Source organism: Echinops telfairi, unplaced genomic scaffold, assembly GCF_000313985.2.
Source record: "Echinops telfairi isolate 266 unplaced genomic scaffold, ASM31398v2 ScPeMD7_7468;HRSCAF=8506_0, whole genome shotgun sequence".
Lineage (NCBI taxonomy): Eukaryota > Metazoa > Chordata > Mammalia > Afrosoricida > Tenrecidae > Echinops > Echinops telfairi.
Genome location: NW_022111369.1, coordinates 49,555,296 through 49,578,158, shown reverse-complemented (window position 1 = coordinate 49,578,158; position 22,863 = coordinate 49,555,296). Strand labels below are relative to the sequence as shown.

At 38.6% G+C, this 22,863-nt stretch overlaps 1 protein-coding gene across 1 annotated transcript in view; it reads left to right on the top strand.

Annotated features, from left to right (window-relative positions):
- The window catches only part of MOB1B (MOB kinase activator 1B), a 76,578-nt gene that overhangs the window by 32,238 nt on the left and 21,477 nt on the right, over positions 1–22,863 (top strand). Inside the window, exons 2-3 of the mRNA XM_045284176.1 lie at positions 5,864–6,030; positions 14,624–14,717. Coding sequence (XP_045140111.1) covers positions 5,864–6,030; positions 14,624–14,717 — 261 coding nt within the window. The remainder of the gene's footprint in view (positions 1–5,863; positions 6,031–14,623; positions 14,718–22,863) is intronic.

Sequence of the window (22,863 nt, the reverse complement as noted above, 5' to 3'; positions counted from 1 at the left end):
GGAGGGGGGAGCGGGGAGGGAGGGGAAAAATGACCTAATGTCGGGGGTTTAAGTGGAGAGAAAATGTTTTGAGAATGATGTACAAGTGCACTTTACACAATTGATGTGTGTATGGATTGCGATAACAGTTGTATGAGCCCCTAATAAAATGTTTAAAAAAAAATGTTAAGAAAAATTTTCATAGACAGTATTATTTTTACCAGTGAGGAAACCAGTAGTAATTCCACAGTATGTGATAGTCTTCTCACTGATAGATAGATAGTCTTCGGGTCTTCTCTACTCAGAATCATGTAATGGATCTTTATTTTCCTTTTAAATGAATATCTTGTTCCTTAACCTGGCATTGAGAAGTCTACCCAGTTTACATTCAATTTGATTTTTCAAATGTCTTAGCTATCTTCAAAGACCTACAGCAAGTGCCATGACCTCTGGGAAACTTCCCATGACTTTCATTCTCAAATTCTTCCACCAAGTGAAGTTACAATGATGCCGAAGATTTACTGATAAGTCTCTGAGTGAATGGCAGGTACTGTTAAGTACTCCATGTAAAATTGTTTAGTTCTTCTCTCTTCAGCTGAGAGAGAGATACTACAGATATTGCTGCTAATGCCAGTTCAGGCTCTTAGGGGCCCTCCTGTGTACCACATAAAGAAACCCTCCCTCGTCTTATGCCATCCTCACAGAGGATGTTCTGTGAAAAGTCATGGTTGCCACCTGTAGTTTGAAGCCACAGTGCCAGTCTCTTGTTCCTGTAAAGAGTTTCAGTCTCTTTAAGTCCATGAGACCGTTCTACCCGGTCCCTGCGGTTCCAGGCCTTGGTGGCAGTGAGTTGTTCTTTTCCCTCACTTCACCAAACATGATGCCCTCCAGGGACTGCACTTTCCTGATACTGTTATGAGAATACTGTTAGTGTCCTCATTTTATAGTTGGAAAACCCCTAAGGCTTAGGTTCGTTTTTTAAAAAAGATTTCATGCTTTAGTTGTTTGATATACTTAATCTTCCTTCCCCTCAACCTTTTCATCTGTGCTTGAAAATAAGGTGTTGTCCTTTAGTCTTATATATATAATTTTCTTTTTAAAGTAATAATAAGGGGTGGCAACCTTTGTTTCAAGGGCTAAACTGTTTAAAGGTGACTTACTCTTCATGATTTGAAGAGTAATCCAGGCCAGTGGTCTCAGTGGTACCTCTAGATTTAATAGGTGTCCAGTGAGCCTGAATTCTTTACCGAGGGTTCAAGTAGAAAGAAAATGTTTTGAGAATTATGATCACAACATATGTACAAATGTTCTTTACACATGTATGTATGTATTCCATGTTTAAACCCCCAATAAGATGATTTAAAAAAATGAAATTCTAGTTCATATTTTCTCCTATTTTTTCATGATTTCTGTATTTTCTGAATTAAAATATTCAGTAGTGGTAGCTGGGCATCTAGTCCTTCTGGTTGCAAGGTGTAAGGGGCAGTTGTTCCTTGAGACAAAAAGAAGAGAAAAAAAAAAACCACAGCTCCCTCTCCTCTAGTCCAATGACCCTGTACAATAGGGTAGAATGGCCCCTTTGAGGTTCGGAGACTCTCATTGCTATGGGAGTAAAAAGCCGTGTCTTTCTTCCTCAGAGATGCTGGTGGTTTCAATTTGCTGACCTTGTGGATTGAAACTCAACACTTAACCACTCTGCCACCAGGGTTCATCCTCATGTAGACCAGCATTTTCCAAAGTGGTTGATACTCCCCCCGCCCCCAGGTGTTGGAATAATCCACGGGGCCTACAAAAGCAGTTATCTGTACTTTATTGTGGTTTATGGGCTATAGTACAAACGCTTAATTGCCAGGGGGTGCTGGGTAATTCTTTTCGTGAAGAGGGGATAGTTCTCAAATTTCATTGGCTTATCATTCTCTTTCAGAAAAAACATCACACCCCCACCCCACTCCCCGACAATTGCACATTTTTGTACTGTAGCCCATAATCAAGGATAAAGTGTAGGTAGGTATCTGCTTTTGCAGCCCTTCTAGATCATTCCAGTCCCCCCTCCCCCTGATTATGGGAAACTTCAGGCAATCCTACAGTGCAGTTTCTTCTAGGATTCTTTGGTTTCCTTCTTTCCCTTTTGTTGTAGAGGACAACTATCAGTAGTTGTATCTTAGATGGACATTCATAGGCTTTTTTTCTTGTCTATATGCTGCTGCTTTTATTAGTCATAACACTTCTGTAATAAAATACATTTTATTATTTTGCAAAGGAAATTGAATCTTAGGGAAGGTAAGAAACTTGCTCAAAGTTATGGAAATATTAAATGGAAGAGCCAGGAACTAAATCTGTGTTCCGTTGGCGCCAAACTCTTATTACTCACCAGTATGTACGTTCTCCTACCCCCACGCACCCCCAAGTAAAACAGATGTGGAGAAGACAGAATTCTGGTAACAAATTTCATTCACAAAAGTATCGCCCCAAAAAGGAAGACAGAAAGAAAGATTTAAACAATCCACTGCCATCCAGTAGATTTCGATTCAGAACAACCCTAGATCCGTGTTTCCCCATGTGGGAGATACCAACCCCTGGGAGACCCTGGAACAATACATGGGGGCTATCAAAGCAGACCCCTACACTTGATCCTGCTGGGTCACCTTTCTTTGGAATGGATACAAATAGGGATCTCTTCCAGTCATTTGGCCAAGTAGTTGTCTTCCAAATTTCCTGAAACAGACAATTGAGTGCTTCCAGTGCTTCTTCAGCTTGTTAAAACATTTCAATTGGTGTGCCATCAATTCCTGGACCCTTGTTCTTGGCTAATGCCTGCGGTGCAATTTGAACTTCTTCCTTTAGCATCATTGGTTCTTGTTCATGTGCTATCCCTTAAAGTGGTGGAATGTCATCTTTTGGGTGCATGACTGTGTACTCTTGTCATCTTCTTTTGATGCTTCTTGCATCATTCAATATTTTGTCCACGGAATCTTTCAAGATTGAAACTCAAGGCTTTAATTTCGTTCTTGAGTAATTTCAATGTCAGATATGCTGAGTGTGTTCTTCCCTTTTGGTTTTCTAATTCTAGGTCTTTTTATAAACATTTTATTGGGGGCTCTTACAGCTCTTTTTCTTTTTTAGTCAGTTTATTGGGGGCTCATACAACTCTTATCACAATCCATACATCCATCCATTGTGTCAAGCACATTTGTACATTTGTTTCCATCATTCTCAAAACACTTGCTTTCTACTTGAGTCCTTGGTATCCACTCCTCATTTTTTCGCCTCCTTCCCTGCCACCCCCTCCCTCATGAACCCTTGATAATTTATAAATCATTATTATTTTGTCATGTCTTACAATGTCCAACGTCTCCCTTCACCCACTTTTCTGTTGTCCGTCCCCCATGGAGAGGGTCATATGTAGATCCCTGTAATCGGTTCCCCCTTTCTACCCCACCCTCCCTCTACACTCCCGGTATAGCCACTCTCCCCACTGGTTCACAGACACTACTTACCATATGAGGTGGTACAACAAACTAAGAACTAAGTTATGTCAATTGACTGAACTGTCCCACAAGACTATGGCCTTGAGCCCTCGCAACCGAGAGAACCAATTCCATGAGGTAGCTGCTTATGCTTCAGCGACAGCAGCATCTGCGGTGCTTCCCCGGTGCTGTAAGACATTGTAAGTGTGCAATTTAGTGGCGTCAATTGCATTCACAACCTTGTGCCTTTATAACTATTTCCAAAAGTTTGTTTTTTTCCTCCAAAAGTTTTTTATCATCCCACCAGAAACTCTGTATCCATTAACTTCGCCTTCCCTTCCCTCACAGCCTATTTACTGTCCAGTAATCTCTGACTCTCGTTGACTCAGCATGTTGCACTGGAGAACTGTGTGCCATCGTTTTCATGGATGGGGTCTTTCAAAATCAGTTTGTAGAGGTTTCTTCTACTGCACCTCTGAATGCGTTCAGAGTGCCAGTACCTCCAGCCTCTAGTAACCTCTGATCTTTCTGAATTTGGTACTGTAGCTATGTTATGTAAGTGAAGCTATTCAAAATCTGTTTTGTTTGTACACGTGCCTGCTTTATTTCACTTACCATGATGACACTGAGGGATAAGTATCGGGCTGTTAGCTACAAATTCAGCTCTACAAATCCATCAGCTGCTCCTTGGGAGAAAGATAAGGCTGCCTGCTCCTGTAACGATTCATGTTCTGGGAAACCCTATTTGGGGTTGCTATGAATCAGAATCTACTCAGCGGCATTGGGTTTGCAGTTTTGTGGGTGGGTGGGTAATGTGTTCTTGGTTCATTCATGTGCTTGCGTGAATCAGGACTTCTTTTATATGGCTGAATACTATTCTCTTTTATCTGTCTACCACATTTTGTTTATCCATTCATCTATTGATAGACATTCGGGTTATTTTCACCCTTGGTTATTGTTTATTGAATAAGGTACTGTGAACATTATTATACAAGTATATGTTTGATTACTTGTTTTCAGTTATGTGTTGTGTATATCTAGGAAGAGAATTTCTGATTCATGGTGATTTTGTATTTCACTTTTGGTGGACACAGCAAATTGTTTTCCTCTGATTCAGGTTTCCATCAGTAATGCATGAGTCCTAGTTTCTCCTCATCCTCACCAACACTTGTTGCTTGGCCTCTTTTTTGTAGCCGTCTTAGATGTAAAGGTGGTCTTCCATTATAGTCTTTCTCAATACAAAAAAAAAACACCCCACTCCTCAAGAAATCCATCTCTTCATCTTGTTAAAAATATCCACTAAGGAACGGAGAGAAGGAGCTAGTGAGAGAAAAGCTCTGGTGAAGTTGGAAAGTATAACTATTGTTTTATTCTCTTTTTGAAAATGAAAGTGTCTGGATCCTTTCGGTGGTAAAATTTTAGTGTCATGAAACTTTATAAAGAGTTCCTGTTTAACCCAAACCAGCAAAACCCTCCATGCCGTGGAGTCTTCCCTGGCGCATTGTGCCCTGTTTAGGGCAGGGAAGAACGGCCATGGGGGGGTTTCCAGGACCAGCTCTTTGTGACGTAGAAAGCCTTGTCTTTCTCCCTGGTGCAGGTGTGGCTTTGAACTACTAATCTTGTTAGTAGCCCAATGGATAATCACTCATGCCTGTTTTTCATAAGAGAAGAAAGGGAGTACTTAGAAGAAACGTCTAAGATAATAATACAATTTGATAATGTGCCAGCACAATCGAAAAAGTCATGGCTTAAGGAGCTGTTCAAACCAGTTGTAAGCTTAGTTTCAATATTGTGTGTATTTGTAGTTAAAATACATAAAAATGTTCAGAAATTTGAGCAAAGCAACCATAGTGATGTTTAACTACTTGTATACGTAACTAAGAATTTCAGGATTAAGCTTGTTGGTGCTGCTTATAATTGGGAAGAAGAACATGTAATTTCTTGCTGTTGGGTTTGTGTGTGTGCTTTCTTATCTTTATGCTTCCTATGAGAAGTAAATTGCGTTTTATTTTTATTAGTATAAAAGACATAGAGGTAAAAAGGATAGAAAATAAATAGAAAACATCATGGAAGTATTTTTGTTTTTATATATTACAATCTGTAGTCATGAATCACTATGTGAAAAGCCATTAGTGATAGGTTGCTAAAAATATTTTTCACTATGTAGTAGGGAATGTAGAGAAGACTTTTAGGTTTTGAATACAGAGAAAGTCTTAGGTATTGAGCGCTGTAATTGCCACAGTTAATTTGCTAGGATTCAGTTTATACAGTTTAGGTCTAATGCTAATGGGGGGCTGGAGGTATATTTGTTGTTTATTTGAGGATATTCACCATTGCTTCTGTTTAATTTATCTCATAATATATTAGACTGTTAAAGTCATGCATTAAATATTGAAATACCTTTCTCTTATTCACAGTGGTAGTCGCTCGTCTAAAACTTTTAAGCCAAAGAAGAACATTCCAGAGGGTTCTCACCAATACGAACTTTTAAAACATGCAGAAGCCACACTTGGCAGTGGCAATCTCCGGATGGCTGTCATGCTTCCTGAGGGGGAAGATCTAAATGAGTGGGTTGCAGTCAACAGTAAGTGACCATTTCATTTCAATAGATTCTGAATTAGGTCAAGGACCTCACTGTTGGTAGTACTGGAGTACTGTTTAGGATTGAGTTAGCAACCTAATATCACAATATAATGATGTCTCATCCCAATTTTAGCCACTGTTATTTTATATATGAAAATGTAATGTTACGAATTTCTTCAATGCATAACTGGTGGCATGGTGCTAAGAGTGCTAACTGAAGAGTTGGTGGTTTGAACTCACCAGCTGCTCTGCTATGGACAGTTAGTTTAAACCAAAAATTCATAGCAACTCTAGGACATGGTAGAATTGCCCCTGTGGGTTTACAAGATGGTGACTTTTCACAGCAGTAGAAAGCTTCATCTTTCTCCTTTGGAGCAGCTGGTAGTTTCAAACTGCTGACCTTGCAGTTACCAACCCAGCGTGTAACCACAGTTTAACCCCAAGAGTGAAGATTATCACCCTTGAATATTATGTTACTTTAAAAATATACATAAATTACATGTTCATGTATACACATGCACATACCATATATATATGGGTCAATGTCTATTTTAAAGCAGAAACAAAAAGTTTGAGAGGAGGAAAATTAGGTAAATGGAAGTAAAAAAATTAGAACATGAAATATTTTTAAAATGAATATATGCCCCTTTAAAATATATTTAAATCATTGACTTATATGGTACATGAGTGAATGCAAATAAAACTGTTTAAATAAATGGATCACCTAAGGCAACTTATAGGGTTGCTATAAGTTGAAATTAACTCAACTCAATAAATTGGGTAATAAATTCATACATAAATAAATACAATGAAAAGCATAGATAACTAATATTTAAAACACTATTGAGAGAGGGAGAATGAATAAGTGTAGGCTAACTGCAGAATGCAATACCTGAATTATTCACTAGAATAGAATAAATCTTATATGACTCGATGCTATTTACACAAACAATGGGAGTTGGTTCTTGGGCTAAACTTAAAATAATATTCACTGACACTGTCAATCACAAGTCTGCTGGAATAATAAACAGCAAGTTATGCATTGAAATAGTAAGTCAGTGTTGGTCCACCTACCGACAGTTCAGTGCTCATGGTGTAGCTCTCTTTTGCTCCTTTACACACTAATTTCAGTCTTAAGTCCTCAGATTACAGGTGTGTTTGAGGTAGAGTCTAGTTCACCTAGTGGGGTTTCTGGAATGGATCCCTCTGGAATGGCCTTTGGAGCATGCTGTGCACCTTGATTCAATGCCCCAGTGTTCTCCAGGGTCAGTGTTTATGTTTTGATTGAGGGAAAGTGAAACCATATTTTTCTTGTAATTGGTAGCATCTTATTGTTATTTTAAGTATATCATGGGTTTTGTGAATTATGCTACCACCTGCTGATAACTTTTGGAAACGTAGGAGAATTAATATGTTTGTTTGAATTTTTTTTGATTGATGTTTTAAAACTGTCATGTGACAGCATTTATAAAAGAATAATACTTACTATTAATGTGGATATCTTCTTTGGCTCCATAAAGTTTAGGTTACCAAAGAAAGGAAGTGCTTTGTTTGCTTTATTAATGAGATCCATTTTACTTAAAAGGTGGTTCTGTGGGGTTAACCATTGATCTGCTTACCCACAGGTTGGTGGTTCAAAACCATGGGAGAACAATTTTTAGTCTCTGAAACCCTAAAGAGTATTTCTGCTCTGCCCTATAGAGTCTCAGTGTACTTGATGGTAGTGGATTTGTTTTTGGTAGCACCTCAAAGACAGTGGTTAGAATAAATTTCCAGTGTGTATAAATAGTCTTTTTGTTTTGTTGTTCTTGCATATATATGCCTTTTAGGACCGCTTGTTTGATCTGGTCATCTTAAAAACCTAAGGAACGCAGTGCAGAGCTTTTAAAGAACTGCATGCACTTCAAGCTTTCACGTACAAAAGGAGATGACCATTTTCTGTCTCCTTTTCCTTTCCGTCTCAATTGTGAGAACTGTGTCTGTACTACTGAAACTCCAAGAATTTTGAGAACTTTAGAAGTTCACGAGCATTCCATATTCCTATTTCAAAGATTGCTTTGGATTAGAACATTATAGCATCTCCTTAGAATGTGGAATTCTGTCTTGAAATTGTAACATTTGATTGTGCTATCCTCTGAAGTGCTCTTCTTTTATGGCAGTAGTCCCAGATGACACTTGATGTAGTGAGAAATATTTTGAGTGCATAAAAGAGTGAAGAGAATTTATTGATAGGATTGGCATCTTAATGGCCTTTTGGCTTCAGTACATTTGCCAGATGAAGAGAAATGGTAGAAAATGGAAAATATTTTAGATATTCAGCAACTGTTTCCACAGCCAGAATATAGGTATCCTGGATTTGAACATTATGCTTAATGAAGACAAAAAGATGCTTCAGAGTTTTGGAAAAAACAGGGTGGATGGTTTATAAATAATTTATGTGGCACATAGTCCTGAGGCCATATATTGTTTGGAGATGGGAACTCAGACTTACTAAACGCCTACTTTATCGCAGGCACTTAAAAAATATTCTTTTTTTCAGTCCTTAATAAAGCCAATCATAGGTTCGGGGAATTTTAGGTAAGTAAACTAGGATGTGTAGGATTGAGAGTTAAGATCTGCTTATTCAAAAGTCATAGGTTTCCCTCTGTGTCATCTGGAGACAACTTGAGAATTGTTATTACAAAGTCGTTGCTTAGAAAGGCTTGACTCATTGGGAGTGAGGGCAGGGGAGACTTTTAGGATTGATTTAGTTGCTGTTCTGCTCATTGCTGTTCCACTTTTATCAGCAATTAACTTTGACTCCTTTAAAAGTAATTTTATTTTTCATGCTGTCCTGGAAAGTCTGAATTAAAACGGCATAGTGTTTGTTGCCTGTGGGTAATTAACAAGATAAAAAGTTTACTTAGAATTGCTTTTTTAGGAATGAATGGGGTGGAACTCAAAGTCACCATATGAAAAATTACTCCCTGTTTATACTTAAAAATTTTAAAGATCTGTTTTTATCCAGAAGAGTGTAGGCAGAAGGGTATTATCATCTAGCTACATAGATTTCAATGCTTGAACACTCCTTGGGGTTTCCTTGAGTTAATTGTATTCTTTTTGTTTTATATCATAAAGGGCACAGAGGGAAGCTATTTGCTTCCTGTAAAGCTCAGTTGCAGTCAGTCCATCTATTAAGGACTGTTCCACTGCAGATGCAGTTGAGTACTTCTGACTCAAGTCATCAGAGGTAGGCCAGATTGTACGGGACAGGTCGCAGTCCTCCAGATGCCTTCATTTCTGAGCTGTTTTGTTTATTTTTGCTTTGCGGTTAGGGGTGGGGGTGTGGGGGTGGGGGAGGGGTTCTCAGTATACGTACAGGCACAACACCAGCATCCCTCATCCCTCTAAATGCCTAACTATAAATTTAGATGTCCCCTCTCCCCTCAGAGGAGCCCTGGTGGCATAGTAGTTCCACATTGGGCTACTAAGCACAAGGTCAGCAGTTCAAAGCCACCAGCCTCTCTGCAGGAGAAAGATAAGGCTGTCTACTTCCATGAAGAGTTATAGTCTCAGAAACCCATTGAGACAGTTCTACTCAGTCCCTATGAATTAACGTTGACCTGGTGGGGTGAGTTTTTGTTTTGTTTTGTTTTTATCTCTGCCCTCAATATAAGATCTATAAGCCCAGAGGCTCCCAAGATCCCTCCTCACTTTTGATATGTGAAGTCCCTTACTCCCTCAGGTTGGACGATTGTCTAAAAGAACTCACAGAACGCAGGAAAACAAATATACTTAGCAATTATAATTTTATTAAAATAATATAAATTGGGACCAACACCAAGAAGAGGGCCTAAAAGAGGGGTCTGAAAGGTCCTTAGTATGAAGCTACTGTACCCTAAAAAGAATGTATCATCCTTCTGAGAATAGATATCTTTTTTAAAAAAATCATTTTCTTGGAGGCTCTTACAACTCTTATAACCATCCATCCATCAATTGTATCAAGCACATTTGTACATATGTTGCCATCATCCTTTTAAAACATTGTCTATCCACTTGAGCCCTTGGTTTAAGCTCCTCTTTTTTTTCCCTGCTCCCCCCACCCTTCCACCCTTGTAAACCCTTGATGAATTATTTTCATAAACAGTTATCTTTTGCCAGACAGGAATCTCATGGAGCTTCCATGTCTAAACCTTTATTGGAGCTGCCTTAGGTAGACATGATTGATGAAATCATGCCACCACCCCTGAGGTAAGCTGCTGTCAGGAAGTAGGTCTTTCTGGCAGGGCCAGCCTGCCTCACCTGAGTCGACTCATTAGTGTAACCTCTCGCTTTAGAGCCTGTATAGGTAAAAGACACTTTTACCTTGGGGCACTGCCAAGGTTTTACAGGCTGTCTCTGAGGAACCTAGGACAAAGAGCAGAATCTTTGTGTTGTGGTTAAATTCTTTACCCCACACATCCACAACAACTTATACTGCCCTTTTGGAAAAACTTAAAAGATGCGTTTGGGAAAAGAAAAAAAAGAAAGTCATACCATATATACTCAAGTATAAGTTGAGTTTTTCCAGCACATTTTTTTTTTTTTAGTTATAGCTTTGGGCTATAATTAAAAGAGCAACAACTTTTATTATATCTGAAAACATTTAGGTTCCGTTCACATATTCCTGTTTGCTTTGTTTTTTTAAATCATTTTATTAGGGGCTCATACAACTCTTACCACAATCCATGCATAGATCAATTGTGTCCAGCACATTTGTACATATGTTGCCATTGTCCTGAAAACACCTGCTTTCTACTTGAGCCCTTGGTATCAGCTTCTCATTTTTTCCCCTCGCTCCCCCCTCCCTCCTGAACCCTTGATAGTTTAGAAATTATTATTATTTTATCATACCTTACACCATCCGACACCTCCCTCACCCACTTCTCTGCTATCTGTTCCCCAGGGAGGAGGTTATATGTAGACCTTGTAATCTGTTCCTCCTTTCTCCCTCACCTTCCCTCCACCCTCCCGATACCGCCACATTCACCACTGGTCCTGAGGGGTTCATCTGTCCTGGATTCCCTGTATTTCCAGTTCCTATCTGTGCCAGCGTACATCCTCCAGTTCAGCCGGATATGTAAGATAGAATTGGGATCATGATAGTGGGGGGGGGGGGACCAAGGAACAATTCAAGAGACATACTCTAAATTTGCTGACACTGGGAGATTAAATTTTAAAAACAAAATTGACACCCTACCAAAAAAAAAAAATCTGGAACTGTTATGTTATTATCACAGTAGATACCAAGGTGAAAAGTATTAAGAAAGAGAATTTTAAATGGTAAATGGCTGAAGAAATAGCAGGGAGGCCACATCTGAATTTCTCTGCCCACACAAGGAAGAAGGAAATTCCCCTGGATACCTCCCTGAAGAAGCTGATATCACGAGACGTGCTGCCACACCCCATTGTTCCTTCACCCTATTCTGCAGCGATTCCTCCTCATACTCCGCTCTTCTGCTGGGGTTCATAGCCCCTCACAGTGGCCACACAGAACTAGACAGTACTCACAATTATGAGGATTTTATTAGGGACGTTAACAGTTTGTCACAAATCAGGATCAGAAAAGAGTAAGGATAAGTGGCTTTCATTCATCAGCACCTTGTCTCAGCCAGCAGCCACCTCTGTCTCTGGCCCTCAGCCCCTTAGTCACGTGGTCCCTTAGCATCTGCTTTGTTCCCTGCACTTCACAGTCTCATGATCCCAGCAGTGTGCTTTCTTGGTGCCTCCACCACTTTCCGCAGGGATCTCAAGCTTGCTCCACTGGTGGCTCATCTTTACTTCAAAATCATTTGCCTATCAAACAATTTGATCAGTTATTCATATTCAGAAGAATTGTATATTCATCACCAAAGTCAGTGTCAGAGCATTTTCTTCTTGTTAGGTCCCCATTTCCTACCAGCCTCCCTGCCATGCCCCCAGGTCTCTAGAGATTTATCTATCTTGGATCTCGTATGCAGAAAGGCATACAAAACACAGGAAGCAAACAAAAACCAACAATGATAGAACAGAAAAACCCCATTCGAAAAGAAAGCAGATGGTCACAGAATCGCTCTAACTGCTTCCGAGATGACTTGGTCTTATATACACAGTGGAATGTCAAAACTGACCAATCCACTCTATTAGTGTTTTGCCCACTGTTTGTATGGTCCCACTCAGTCATTAGTGGGAATTGCAAAGACACGGACAGAGGAGCCATTCATATAGTATATTTTACTTCACTATGGTTCAATTCACAATATGTAAAGTTTTGAATTTACATATGATTTTAATCCTTTGCTGACAAGTTATGTCAAGCCAACATCATGCTGTGCAACTGGCTATTTTTTCACAAGTGACTACAAAATGAAAACATATAACTAAACTTTAATATACTTAGACATCATGCATCAAGATGAGAGGTATTACATATATGTAATAATGAGATATGGTGTGCTGTATAGCATTTACTTATGTGCAGTGGTATTATACAATAGGTTTTGCAAGCATTCTGAGTTTCACTGTGCTATTGTTTGGAAGAGTATACTCCACGTGCCCAGTGGGGTTTTATTTTCCCACTAGGTACTATTTTTTCTATAACAGGGTCTTTTAAAAGCCTCCAAGGCAAACCTGTGTATGTAGCTCTTCTAGTGATGTCGGAACTGCCAGATGTGCTGCCTTCAGTTGAATTGTTAATGACCCATTTGCTAACTACTGCTAGTAGGAAATGCTTTTATTCTCCATTTTAAAAGTTACAGTTGCAGTAACATTTAAATGCCTTGAATATGGCACGGTGATCAAAAGCTTACTTTTTAAATGCTTTTGTATACTTCTGAGTAAGAAACTGCTGTTCACCAAATACTGGTCTGCTTGATTGACTACTGTTATAACAACTATGCGAATAGGCCATGTTCTGTCATGTGGGGCTTCCATCGAGGCATCACGAATAGCTGAGGTCATACGCACTGGCTTTTGTCTTTCAATATAACAAAAACAATGGGTCTTTTTTTTGGGGGGGGGGGCGGTGCAGAAGTGGAGACCTGTCTCCTGAAGGTGGTGTTTCCCTCTCTCTATCCCCTCCCTTAGAATTCTGTGCTCTTCAGTTTTGACAGGTTAAAACAGCAGTTAAGGCATTCTTGAAGGACCCAAATATCATCCTTTTAAGTGCTCTTTGAGTTTGAGAAATCAGGGACGAGGTTAGGATTGTAGGGTAGATAGGCTAGGTTTCTCAAAGAATTTTTTGTAGGGCAGCCTTTGCTACAGTAACTCTAGAGGTGTTTTCCCTTAAAACAAAACAAAACGAAACAAAACAAAAACATTTTGGGACCATGGACTTAAATGCTACTGTGAGTATTCATGTCATAGATCATGAAAATATCTTTCTATGCTATTTATTAGAAATAACTTCACATGTAGCTGTAGAGTATGTAATAGATTTTTGTGTATGGTATGAGTAAAGTCAAGTGTTTGCTTTTTTTATGAAATAGAGATAACCACTTGACCCACTGTTGTATATTGAGAAGACTTGCCCATTGCCCTACAGTGATGTCTTGCTCCCAGAAACAAATACAGAGATGAAAACCTTGTATAAATCAAGTATTTTATCTTTGCTTACATCTAATCTAGTATGTTTCATTGGTCTATGTGGTAGTTACATAATCTGATGTCAATTTAGGACTTGCGAGGATTAAGAGTGAAGGGGGGGGTCTAGTATGTCAATCGGATCATAGCCAATGAGGCCTCTGTGTGGTCATGGCCTTCTCCTGAGAATTCTGGGAATTCCTGAATTTCTTCCTTGGAGGTGGCAGAAATTCTCTTGCCTCATTCCCTTGGAAACTCTCTACTGACAAGACACATGGCACCATGCTGATAGATCCAGTGCCCTGGGAACTGAAGAAGCCAGGTGGAGACCCCTTGCCAGCTCTGAGATGCTTACAACACCACTGGATCTAAAGACTTTCTACTCACTGGCTTGAGTAGATCCTGCATTCAGCGTCATTGTATGTGTTTTGTGAGTCTCAAGAGGACTTTATAGAGTGGTATCAGATATGGGCTAATATCGGACTTATGGGCTTGGACTGGACTGGGTTGGGATGCTTTCTTAATGTACAATAATTACCCTTTATATAAAACTCTTCTCTCTTTTACACACGAGTTTCTATGAATTTGTTTTACTAACACAGTCTACTAAGACCATACTTTTTTATTTATTGTAATTTTTAAGTCTTGATAATGTTATACATCTACTTTATTCTGAGTCAATTGGATATTCTTGGCCATTTGCATCTTTAGGTAAAGTTTTAACCATTTGGGTGACTATTGAATGACACTCCACTATCATTTTAATGTACAGTTCTGTGATTGCTGATGAAGTTGAGCATGCTTTCATGTTTTTGACAGTCTAGCAGTCTCTTTTCTGAAGTGCCAGTTCAAGGCAGTGTATATTGTTGGTGCTGCTGATTCCCATTCTGACTCTTCAGTGTGTTTATCACTGTTCCTCTTTGAGAAAAGGATTCCTATAACCTAAAGATTATGCTTGAGTAAAACTTCTTATTTTAACCATTTTGTTTTATCAATACCTTCTATCTTCTTTGCAGCTGTGGATTTCTTCAATCAGATTAACATGCTCTATGGAACCATTACGGATTTCTGTACAGAGGAGAGTTGCCCAGTGATGTCAGCTGGCCCAAAGTAAGACATAGTTAAAGATCAATTCTCATTTTCACTCTGTCATGGGTTTTAAATAAGAACATTTCCAGCCATGTAATTTCCTATTGACTCCTTTGGTGATTTACCAGTGGTGAATACATCAAGGCCAGATTCCTTAACCGGAGCTTCGGGGTCTTGGCTGTGTTGTCCTCATTTTGGCTTTTTTCCTGTTTGCTTATGTAACTCCTCTGGTATATCCAGAGGACACATTACCTCATACTCTTAAAATTTGCACATTTCCCTCCACTTCATTTTTCTTCTCTCCATCTCTCATCATCTGCTATTATTTGAGAAACGTATTTGTACTTCAGGGCTCAGGTCAGATTCTGCCTTCCTCTTGAAGTCCCCGAAGTCTTTCTGATTTCCTCAAAATAGATGTGCTCTTTTTATCTTTATAACGATTATATTTCTTTGTCTCACAATAATCCTTTTTATAGCTGCATTATTTAACTCATTTTTTTTTCATTTAAATAATATATTTAATCCAGTGTGTCTTCAGTATATATTCACGAGATATTTTACATATTCTTATTTGTACTAAGTCTTTGAAATCCAAATTGTATCTTCTTACACTTATTAAACCAAACCAAATCAGCTGCCTTACAGTAGATTCTGACACACAGCAATTTGGTAAGATAGACAGATTGCCCCAGACTGTTTTTTTTTTTTAATCAATATATTGGGGCTCATAAAATTCATCACAATACATAGATCAATTGTGTAGAGCACATCTATACATTTGTTGCCCTCATCATTCCCAAAATTCGCTTGCCTCTTGGGTTCCCGGAATCAGCTCATTTTCCTACCCCCCCCTTCTTCTGCCCCCCTCCCCCATGTACCCTTGATAATTTATAAATTATTATTATATCTTATGTTACACTGCCCGGCGTCTCCCTTCACCTAACCCTCTGTTGCCCATCCCCCAGAGAGGAGGTTATATGTAGCTCTCTGTGATCCAATTCCCCCTTTCTACACCCCCCTTCCCTCCTGGTACCGCCACTGTCACCCCTGGTCCTGAGTGGTTCATCTGTCCTAGATTCCCTGCGTTTCCAATTCCCATCTGTACCGCTGTGCATCATCTGGTCTAGCCAGATCTGCAAGGCAGAATTGGGGTCCTGGTAGTTGGGGGGAGGAAGCGTTTAAGAACTAGAGGAAGGTTGTGGGTTTCATTATTGTTATACTGAATCTTTTAATTCATTTTTAAAATCCATTGGATCTAGTAAATATTAAACATCATTGGCTCTTCTTATTACTGTTACTCATAATAAAACTAAAACAGTTTGCATTTATTTAGTCCTTGTTAAGTGCAAGGCCTTTACAGACATTATGTCTTTTGCAGTTCTCATTTTACAGGAAAATAAACTGATCTATACAAAGGTTAATTTGTCCAAAGTGTTACTATCTAGAAACAGGCAATACTGGAGTTGACTCCCAAGCCTATTTGATTTTAATGTCTTTACTCTTTATTGCTACACTATTATTTTCCTTATAAGCATATAAGTTAATATTTATAAGGAATAATGTAGAGAGATATTTTAAAAAGGATGTTCTTATATGAGTATCAGAACAAAATACAAACTGCCCAAACATTACTAGTACTTAGGAGTGTTATCATTCTAAGTAATCATCTTAGATAGTTTATCATTTATTCTACCATTCCTTTCATTGATCAGACTGTTTGGAGTAACTTTTAAATTGTCATGTCACAACCGGATCACTAACAAGATAGCTTTATGTCTTTATCCCCCCAAAAAAGCCATTGCCATTGAGTTGATTCCAAACCGTAGTGACCCTGTATAAGGTTTTAAAGGGTATAATCTAAAAAAATAAAAATTAAAAATAAATAATAAAGGTTATAATCTTTACACGGACAGTTGCCCTGAACTTTCTACCATGGAGCCACTGATGGGTTTAAACCATTAACCTTGTAAGTTAGGAGTCCAAGGCTTAACTTGACAGTGCTATCAGAGCTCCTTTTTATTATTTCGTAGTATTACCTAGTTAGTATTTCCTATCTTAGTTCTCAGAATGACTCCAATTAAAGTTTTTATTTTCGAAGGATTAGGTCTTATTAAAATGAATGATAGTCTGCCATCATTAAAGATACTCAAATTAATATGCTTTACACTTTCCCGGATACTATAAAACAGAAGTATTTAAATGATTTTGAATATCTTTGGAATTAATTCCTAGCTTTTTGAACTAATTTCTTTGAAAATAACTTAAAAAAAAATTATTTTTAAGGGTACAGAACAAGTTACCAGAATTGTATGGAGAAATTTCCAAATTCCCCAATTGTTAGCATTTTACCATATTTGCTTCATAACCCTCTCTTTATATGTATATTGATTAACATACCAAGAAGAATTGGTCAACATTCAACTATTTCAAGATGTAATAATATATGATCAAGAGTCGATGGTATTGGAGGTCTGAGATAAAGAGGAAGAAGGCCAAGGACCTGGATTGACATAGTGGCTGCAACACTGATTGTGAGAACAGCACCAAACCAGGCAGTGCTTCGTTCTGTTGTGCATAGTGTCCCTATGAGTTGGAACCAACTTGATGACACCCAACAACAATAGCTTCTGGTTAAAAAATTGTTTAATATGTACCTACATAGTAGATAACACTATGTCAAAAGGAATACAAAAATTAAAAGCATTTTTCATATTCTCATTTACTAATACAATAGAGATTAGATTAATACAGAAGACAGATCACAGATGAACTCATAAAAATAGTGTGATAACTAAGAATCACCTACTTGTATGTACACACACATCTACAAACACATTCATAAACACATGGAATCTGACTCTTAAGGATTAAGAATACAGCTGAGACATCAAAGTATATAAACCTAAGCTAAACAAGCATTCAGTTTTTCAGTTTCCCCTAAAGTTACTTCTACCACTTAGCTTCTCTCTCTGGCTCTGTTGTGCTTTTCTTTTTTTAATCGTTTTATGGGCGCTCATACAACTCTTATCACAACCCATCCATCCATCCATTGTGTCAAGCACATTTGTATATTCGTTGCCCTCATCATTCTCAAAACATTTGCTCTCCACTTAATCCCTTGCTATCAGCTCCTCATTTCCCCCCTCCCTCCCCACTCCCCCCTTCCTCATGAACCCTTAATCATTTATAAATTATTTTGTCATGTCTTACATTGTCCGATGTCTCCCTTCCTTCACCCACTTTTCTGTTGTCTGTCCTCCAGGTTATATGTAGATCCTTATAATCGGTTCCCCCTTTCTAGTCCACCTTCCCTCCACCCTCCGGTATCGCCACTATCACCACTGGTCCTGAGGGGTTCATCTGTTCTGGATTTTCTGTGTTTCTGGTTCCTATCTGTACGTCCTCTGGTCTCGCCAGATTTTTAAGGTAGAATTGGGATCATGATAGTTGGGGGAGGAAGCATTTAAGAATTAGAGGAAAGTTGTATGTTTCATTATTGCTACACTGTACCCTGATTGGCTGGTCTCCTCCTTGCAACCCTTCTGTAAGGGGATGTCCCGTTACCTACAGATGGGTTTTGGGTCCCCAATCTGCACGCCTTCATATTTACAATGATAAGATTTTTTGTTCTGTGATGCGTGATACCTGATCCCTTCGACACCTCGTGGTCACACAGGCTGGTGTGCTTCTTCCATGTGGGCTATGTTGCTTCTGAGCTAAATGGCCACTTGTTTACTTTCAAGTCTTTAAGACCCCAGATGATATATCTTTTGATAGCGTGGCACCAACAGATTTCTTCACCACGTTTGCTTATGCACTCATTTGTCTTCAGCGATCGTATCAGGAAGGTGTGCAGCATGGAATGCCAATTTAATAGAAGAAAGTGTTCTTGCGTTGAGGAAGTACTTGAGTGGAGGCCCAATGTCCATCTGCTGCCTTAATAGTAAGCCTATAAATATATGCACATAGATCTATTTCACCATCATCATATATAAATATATTTACATATGTACATGCGTCTATTTAGACCTCTATAAATGCTCTTTGCCTCCTAGTTCTTTCCTCTATTTCCTTTTACTTTCCTCTTGTCCCACTAGCATGCTCAGCTTTTATTTGGGTTTCAGTAATTTCTCTCGGTTACATTGCTCTTGATCAATCCCTACCAGGCCTCTCACATCCTCCTTGCCACTAATTTTGGATCACTTGTCATACCCTCAGTTGTGCTTTTCTAACCTGGCCTAAATTTTTTAACTAACTGAATGATTACAAAATATATTATCGAAAAATATTAGACATTTTAAAAGATACCAATTCTGTTTCAGAATGGATAAATATGGATGCTTTCCACTTAAACATAGCCACTTGCACCTGAGAACACTAATCTAAAATAAGATACAACTGAGTAAACACTCTGTAATATACTTTATTGCCAATGCTAGGTAACTGGGATGACTGTCAAGTCCATTTATATACCATATTGTTTTTGGTACCTTGTTTCTTTGTTTAATTACTTTGCCAGTCAAGAGCTTCTTTTTAAGATAAAACTGAAATGTCCTACTTTGATTTAAGCCTATTTCTTATCTGATCCTCTCAGGGTAGGGTGACCAGACGTCCTGCTTTTGGCGGGATAATTCCGACTTTTAACAAATTTCCTTGCGTCCCGCAGCATTTTTTAAAAGTCCCAATTTTTGGAAAGAATGCACAACAAGCTAGGGTATACGGTTTTCGGCTGCCATGTGGCTGTTTTGCCAGGATATGAGTTTTATCAATGGTGTCCCGCTTTACCAATGTTAAAATATGGTCACCTTATCTTAGGGGGACAGAGATCATGAGTGAAAGGACTCATGATCATAACTTCTCTTCCCCTAAAACAGAAACAAACCCATGTTAAGATACTGTAATATCACTACCTTGATTTTTCATATGCTCTTCCACAGATCTCAAAAGCAGATACAGTATACTGAAGAACCATTTTCTAGCTTTTATACATCAATATCCTGATGCTTTTAAAAGTATATATCAACTTTCACTATCTAAACCCAAACCAAACTCACTGCCAGAGTCAATGTCGACTCATAGTGACCCTATAGGACAGGGTAGAAGAACTGCCCCTGTGAATTTCTCAGACTGTGCCACTCTATGGGAGTAGAAAGCCCATCTTTCTCCCAAGGAGTGACTGGTGGTTTTGAACTGCTGAACTTGGCAATTAGCAGCCCAGCTCATAACCACTACCCCAACAGAGCTCCTTCAGTATCTAGAGTGTTAAAAAAAATGCATATGGTTTATGCTTTCAGAGTTTATAAATGTGTTTATCTCATCCTTTTTCATTTAGCAAGTTTAAACTATTTTTCCCCCCATTTTGCTTTTTATTCCACTACTGACAGGTTTTTCTCTCTGAGATAATATTTTTTGTGAACAAGGTATGCATTTGCAAACTGCAAATACTACATTATGTATCATTTAAAAATTATTAATGATAATAAGTAGTAACAGTACAAAGTCCTGTGGGTCATTCCTCAGTACTACTTTAGGAGTCTAGTGCTAAACTATTAACAAAAAGTGCTTCTCCTTGATACAATCCTGCATGTACTGGTAAGGTTGATGAATCATAAACACGAATGTGTATTCAGATCAGTAATGGCAGGTAAAGTGAAGTCTCATATAAGTAATGGCAGGTAAAAGTGTAGACTCTCAAGATGAAATAATAAGCAATATAGAAGGAGTGATGGAAGAAAATGGGGGAAAATTATGACTATTCCTGGAAATACTGTATTTAAATCAGTCGTGGTTTTTGATAACATTAAACACACAGAGACAAATAAGTACAGAGGTAAACATATTCCACAAGACCTGAGGAACTTGCTTTCTTGGAAAATAGGTTCTATTTAATTTCTAAATGCATAACTAGTCATATAAATTGCAAAATGAAAAACTTGCGTTTTCACATATGATAAGCACCAGTCATACTAGTTAAGGACTAAAGGTACCAAAAGAGGATGTTCCTTTCAGATGCTCCCTTTTCCTCTGAGGAATCATCCCTCACTCCTCTAAGGAAACAAGAGAGAACAGAAACACACTTTCTATCTCTGATGAAGCTAGGAGACACTAGTGTCTGTGAGCAAAAGTAAGAAGGGGCTATCTTTGTACCTTTCTAGAGTGACTTTCATTTCTCTTAAACACCTTTCCTGAGAACTGCCAGTTTATGTTTTATCGCCTCAGCTGGTATCACTATACCTTTAATTAGTTCTTGTCCCTCTCCTTATAAGCTCTTCTGGTGTTTGGCCGTAGATTTGAGTCCATGGCGTTCTATTTGAACACAATTTCTTTTATTCATTGGCAATATGTTCCTGGTGAATGTTTTTCAGCTGCAATTTTACGTCATACATCAATTTTTGTTTGTATAACATTTATATAAATCTAATTGCGGTTACTGTTGACAAATTAGTGAATTCTTCCTGGACCAGCTACTTAGAGGCTCCTGTAGAGGAAGAAGCTCTAGTGGAATTGTTGGGTAAGCATTGAACTGCTAACCATAAGCTTGGCACTTCAAACCTACCAGCTGCTCTGTGGGAGAAAGATGAGGAGATCTACTCCCATAACGATTTGCAGCCTCTGAAACCCTGTAGAGAGTTGCTGTATGTGGGAATTGACTTGATGGCAGTCGGTTTGGTTTTTGTGAGGTGGGCAAAGGGGTTGGTGTTCTAAATGGCAGTTTCCCCACTTCATAGCAACAGGATAGAGATATAATCTTACATATTTCATGCAAAAATATGTCAGTGATTAAGGGAAAATAAGGACCTTAAGATGAAGAAATGTGGAAGACATCAATTTGACAAGGTAATCAGGGTCAACATAACCAGCATTGTGTGCCTCCTGCTGTGACAACTGCAGAGTGTCATATTAGTTGTGTTTCGGCTGAGACTGTATATCATGAATTGTGGCCACAGGGAAACAACTAAAGAAACTCAGAATGCAAGTCAATCTAAACAATGCAAAGCCGGGTCATGGTTCCTTTTCCTGCCAAGATACCTCCATGCTTGATTTGCCATGAGGGCTCACAGGACCCAGCTATGATTTATTACATGAAAAGATACAAGGTAAAACCACCAAAGGGCAAAGCACATGGGATAAAGTATAGAGGAAACTAGGGTTACGATATCAAAGTTCTCTCCTAGTGGGTCATTAGCTTTGAGCTGGAGGACAGTCAAGGAAGCACCCTTTGCCTGGAATCTTATCAAAATTCCATGAACCTAATTTTATATGCCTAGAAAGTTTAAGGACAATGAGTCATTCTTAATAATTTTGGTAGTAAGAGCCCTCCTAAAATTTTAGGGCTGGCCTTGTAAGCATGCTTTTCATGATGCAGTATTCAGGTCTACTGTTTTGACTCATCAACACAAAAGTCAATAAAGGGAAAAACTGAGGAACTATGCTAGATTGAAGATACCTGAAGAGTTATGACAAATACCTGCAAAATGCAGCATAGGTAGCATTCTGAAAGAGAAAGAAAAAACTGAGACACTATTGAGGCAGCTCATAAAATGCATAATAATGTGTGTATGTTCTCGAGGTAGCTATTTTCATAGTCTATATACTTGTTAAATTGAAGAGTTCTTTGTTTTTGAACATTACAGATAAGAATATTTAGGAGGGATGGGACATCCTGTCTATAATTTGCTCAGGAGAGCCAGAAAAAAATTAATGTCCAACAAAATGAAACACGGTCTGGTCTTGCACTGTGTTCATAGATGTTGTTTGAGCCCACTGTTGGCCGCCATTGTACAATCCATCTCACTGAGGGTCTTTCCTCTGTTTGGTTTACCTTCTGCCAAGCCCACTGTCCTTTTCCAGGGATTGGTCTTTCCTAATAACTCATCCAAAGACTCTGAGACAAAGTCTTGCCCTCACTTTAAGGAGCATTCTGGTTGTGCTTCGTCCAAGACAGATTTAATTATTATTCTGGTAATCCGTGAAACTTTCAAATCTCTTCTTTTTTTTAAAAATAATTTTATTAGGGGCTCATACAACTCTTAGCACAATCGATACACACATCAATTGTGTAAAGCGGACCTATACACCTCATCATTCTCAAAACATTTCCTCTCCACTTAAACCTCCGACATTAGGTCCTCATTTTTCCCCTCCCTCCCCGCTCCCCCCTCCCTCA